This window comes from Actinia tenebrosa, unplaced genomic scaffold (assembly GCF_029948245.1).
Source record: "Actinia tenebrosa isolate PJP-AT-01 unplaced genomic scaffold, QUT_ActTen_1.0 PGA_scaffold5__44_contigs__length_20552954, whole genome shotgun sequence".
Taxonomy (NCBI): Eukaryota; Metazoa; Cnidaria; class Anthozoa; order Actiniaria; family Actiniidae; genus Actinia; species Actinia tenebrosa.
Window position 1 is genome coordinate 18,623,967 of NW_028292582.1, and position 5,185 is coordinate 18,629,151.

The 5,185-nt window shown below is 41.0% G+C and overlaps 1 protein-coding gene across 1 annotated transcript; it reads right to left on the reverse strand.

Moving 5' to 3' along the window:
• Nucleotides 1–3,525: 3,525 nt before the first annotated feature.
• On the reverse strand, nucleotides 3,526–4,518 carry LOC116306799 (neuromedin-U receptor 2-like). Its single transcript, XM_031716895.2, has one exon. The coding sequence runs from the start codon at nucleotides 4,516–4,518 to the stop codon at nucleotides 3,526–3,528; it is 993 nt and encodes a 330-aa protein (XP_031572755.2).
• Between the last annotated feature and the right edge of the window lie 667 nt (nucleotides 4,519–5,185).

A 5,185-nucleotide genomic window follows, 5' to 3' on the forward strand; every position in this document is an offset into this window, starting at 1 on the left:
TCCATTCTTGACTGCATTCAAAATTTCCTTCTGAGTCAGGGTCCATTGGCTATCGAGTGGCCTTTCAAACCGTTCTTTTAAGAAGTCTCTCAAGATGGGATTGGTTCGTCTTAGCTCTCGCCGCTGACATTCCCACATTTCTACTAAGGTATATCCCTCGTCTGTTATGTACTGGGAATTTTCCCGGGTCTCTTCTAACAGCTCCGCCATGGGTTTCTTCCTTCTCTCGTTGTACTCTTTACCTTTATTCAAATAACAATTATGCCCATGCCACCAGCAGCCTAAACAATAAAGCAGAGGGGAAAATGGTGTTATCTTAAACAACGATAATATTTCCAAGCACTACTGTCACGATAACCCTTTCTCAGCTATACATTATTCAAAATTGAAGCACGTTATTGTTGTTCTGTCCATCCCTGCAAACAAATGATGGATGAAGTAGTTAATATACAATCGAAAGCAAATATCTTACCGTGAAATTGATAGACCGTCTTGGAGAGACCATGGAACCCATCTACTGGTAATCGCCTGTACCCTATTCTTTTTTCTGTGTTATTCATGTTGTGTCTGATGAGGATATTTCTCTGTCGAGCCTCCCACTCTAGCCACTGTGTTGCCATCTTGATGGAACTTTCCTTCTTGAAATTATTTTCTTCACGTCGACGAGTGAAAACTCCAGTTGGCATATCTTGCATGATGGCCCACAGGTAAAGGGCGTTAGCGTCGTATCCAACAACCTTTTCACAGGGGACTAAATTCACAAACTCTTGACCACAGTCATTACACTTGTAATGATGTTGAATACCACGGCGTTCGTGAACATTGATCACATGGCGTTTCACATCAGATTTCCTCTTGAATGTTTTTCGGCAGTGAGGACAAGAATGACTTTTTTCGCCACGAATTTCTTTTTCATGACGTTTCAAGTCAAATTTTCTCTTGAATGCTCCACCACATACTTTACACCGTAAAAGTGTTTTCTACAAAAATATAAGAAATAAATAAAATAAGAAATCGAACCGTAAGCGTTCTTACAGAGGCTATAGCAGAACTTCATAATAAACGAAGTCTTACCAAAGGTTCATCTTGTGCATGACCGGCTCCAAGTTGAATTAACTCGCTCCCCAAGTCCTGTAGATCAAATTAGATTTTTTTAGAGCTTCACTTAAATATATTTACTTTTCAAGGAAAAATAAGTTTCTTAGCTTACTTTTTTGCCACTCTTATTCTGAACTTCTTCAGGAATATCTTCTATGGCCTCATACGAGGCAGTGGTAGCTTGCCCCGTAGTGTTTCCAACTGGATTCTAAGAATTAAGAAGAAAAAATCACAGATTTTAAAAGCTGTTTGCTAAATTTCCAAATACCTTCATTGTGGAAAAGTAACTACTAACTAACGTAGCAAATATACTTCTTTCTTTTTTCTTTTTAATGTAGAATTCTTACCTCAAAATCTGCCGTCGTTAACTCCAAAAGCCGATTTAGTGCTGAACCAATTGAAGATTCCGGGATCCCATTCGAATCAACAAAACTTTCCCATTCCTGACAAAGAGTTGATTGCACCAAATTCTTGATCCATGTTGAAGTCGAAATAGGTTGGGCAATCGCTACTCCACCCTTTTTATAGGCTATACATTTGCATTGACACGAGACGCATGTACAAACACCCCACACCCAATGTCTGTATAATTTTTGCCGAGTCACGATGGGTTGATTGTTCTATTAGCGCCTTTTAACACAAAACCTATCAAAATGATAATTTCTGAAGACTCGTTCCCGCCATTTTGATAATCTATGAAAATGTTATGGCATTGACGTAGTTTCCTGTCTGTTCAAGACCAATCAAAAGCGAGTATGGTTCAGGCGCAATGCAAATGAGTTCAGGCGCCATCCTGACGTCATTTTCTGCTTATTGAGTGGACCAATCAGGATCGTGATCGGTTCAGGCGCATTTCAGGCGCGAAAACCAGGCTAATTCTGCTCACACTTTACTACTAACATATCTATCATTCAAATTTTGTCAAGGAAAACTTGCTCGTGTAGATGCGGCTTTAGAGCAAATGCTCTTACCAAGATATCATTGCAGGTCCTTCTGTGCTATTTTCAAGGTTCTCTCTAAGAACATGTAAACCAATGTCCATCCTACGCCTCTTAGCACTGCTACCTACAAAAAAATATTAGACAAACGTTAGAAAATGGTCAGTCTAGATGGGTGGTCTGTCGAAACAGGTGATCTGTCCAGAGACGTGGTAAGTGAAGGCAGGTGGTCAGTCAAGAAAGGTGGTAAGTGAAGGCAGGTGGACAGTCAAGAATGGTGGTCATTCAAGAGATGGTCAGTCAGGTGAATTGATCAGTAAAGACAAGTGGTCAGTCAAGAGCGGTGATTAGTCATTACAGGTGGTCAGTCAACAGACGTGATCGGTCAAGAGAGTGCTCAGTCAAGAGAGGTGGTAAGTCGAGAGGTGATCAGTCAAAACAGGTGGTTAGTCACAATAGGTGGTCTGACAGGAGAGGGGGTTAGTAAGGAGAGGGGGTTAGTAAGGAGAGGGGGTTAGTAAGGAGAGGGGGTTAGGGAGGACAGGTGGTCAGTCAAGACAGGTGGTCAGTCAAGACAAGTGATCAGTCAAGACAGGTGGTCAGTCAAGACAAGTGATCAGTCAAGACAGGTGGTCAGTCAAGACAAGGGGTCAGTCAAGACAAGGGGTCAGTCAAGACAAGGGGTCAGTCAAGACACGGGGTCAGTCAAGACAGGTGGTCAGTCAAGACACGGGGTCAGTCAAGACAGGTGGTCAGTCAAGACAGGTGGTCAGTCAAGACAAGTGATCAGTCAAGACAGGTGGTCAGTCAAGACAAGAGGTCAGTCAAGACAGGTGGTCAGTCAAGACAGGTGGTCAGTCAAGACAGGTGGTCAGTCAAGACAGGTGGTCAGTCAAGACAGGTGGTCAGTCAAGACAGGCGGTCAGTCAGGACAAGGGGTCAGTCAGGACAAGGGGTCAGTCAAGACAGGTGGTCAGTCAAGACAAGGGGTCAGTCAAGACAGGGGGTCAGTCAGGACAGGGGGTCAGTCAGGACAGGGGGTCAGTCAAGACAGGGGGTCAGTCAGGACAGGGGGTCAGTCAGGACAAGAGGTCAGTCAAATGAGACATTCGTCTAGGAAAATCTTGGTATCCTGAATAAAACTTTACAAGTAAATTCTTTACCATTATATTTATTATGGACAGAATCGCCGAAAAAAAATTTCCCTCACACGCACCATCACTACATAACATGGAATGTTCTACGCACACAACACATGTTGATTTTTACTGCGGGAGAGAAACCCAAGAACACAGACGAAAACCCGTTCAGCAAATTATGTAAATTGCTTTAAGAATGTGATTTTTTTAAATATATTAAGGCAATACAAAATATAAATATATCATGTATGGCAAGTTGCCCTCTTGCAACCATAAGGCATACATAATGAGCAGAAAAAGGACTCCTATACAAGAATATCATTTTTTCACTTTTATCGTTTGAGCAAGATTTAATTTTCCTTGGGTTGTGCAATGTTACTCGGGATTACCACCTCCGGTAGAATGGATCGTCGTAGTCTGTTGTCTACAATGAAATAGATTACTGGAAGAACACTGAAACTTAAATAAGAAGTAGAAATTGCCCATAATAGAGAACACTCGAATTTTACATTGTGCCGATCAGAAGAAAAAATGGCTGATGACACCCCATAAGGTATCCAGAGTACGACGTAACATAGCGATAAAGCGATGACACCTTTGGTAAAACTGATCTGTGCTGCTGCTTGCACTGCACCAAACATGGCATTGATCTGTTGTCGGTGTTTGCGAATGTGACTCGCAGCCATTAATAAAGATGTAACGGTTACTGTACAACAGACAGTTATCCATATCGATGTGATGGTTATCCTCATCGGAAAATAGTTGTCAGTGTTTCTGTCTTCTAAACGAGATGAATAAAAGTTTATACATTGGTTTGGCCAAGTAACTATGAATACAATTACGACTGTAATGGAGCACAACCAAACCAAACAAATGGCAAAAATAGACCTCTTCAAATCTAGAGTTCGTTGGTGAGCAAACTTTGTTAAAGCTTGGTACCTGTCGATTCCTATCACAAGTAGCGTGCCTAGGCTTACAAAATTAAACAGACAGATCAAAAAGAACCGAGCTGAACGATACTGATATAGAAAGCCAGAGCACTTCAGGTAATCCTGATAGTTTGCTACGAGAACAGCATGTAATGGTAAACTAACCAATAAAGCAGCGACGTCAGTCATGGCTAAATTGAGAATCAACAGTTTATCAGGTGTCTTACTCTTCTTCCACTCCTTGTAGTCAGCATAGAGTAATAGAATATTACCAATGACCCCTAGCACACAGATGACCGAGATGTAAGCCAGATGAACGGCTTTTCCTGGACAAGTCTGTACAGGACTACACGAACCAGACGATGAATTACAGCTGGACTCGTTTAGGAGGACGATGGAGGAAAGGTTATTCATGTTGTTAGACAGTATTTCGTAATATTTAGGAAACTGAGAGGGAATTCTTGAGGTTGTTGCGAGTCCAACTCGTAGTTCTTGCTGCTATAGTATGACGCTCTCCCTTCAAGGTTGCAGAATCTCATACTTTTTATATCTTTTCCTACTCACGTTTCGTGAAAGCTTAACTGCTTTAATTACGACACAAATTTCTTCATTATAAGTGATGTTATTTTAACGGCCTTTTAGCAACATCTTTTCCGACTTACAAAATTAGCTTTATAAAAGATAGGAAGAACCGTAGAAAATCGCTTATTGTGAGGCAAAAGCTTTTCAAACGCCAACTACGGAGTAATGGTTTAAGTTTTTCAAAATGGGTGATTGTTTGTTTATTAAGAAATGCGTTAGCTTAACATCAATATTATCGAACGATAGAACAACATAAATATCTTCTGTAAGTCGATGTTATTGATAACGGCCTTTTAGCAGCATCTTTTCCGACTGATGGTAGCTTTAACTAGCTTTAAAAAAGTTAGGAAGTGTAGAAAAATGCCTATTGTGAGGTAAGAACTTTTCAAACGGCCAGCTTCAAAATCTTTCTAAATGCTTGAACTACCCTGTCAGCCGAATTGGATTTCAAAAGCTCTGTCCACATATACTTCGAAAGGACATCGATACAAACCAAAAT

What these genes read in the sequence shown, in the direction of transcription:
- LOC116306799 (XM_031716895.2), bottom strand. Translation starts at nt 4,518, where the DNA reads ATGAATAACCTTTCCTCCATCGTCCTCCTAAACGAGTCCAGCTGTAAT.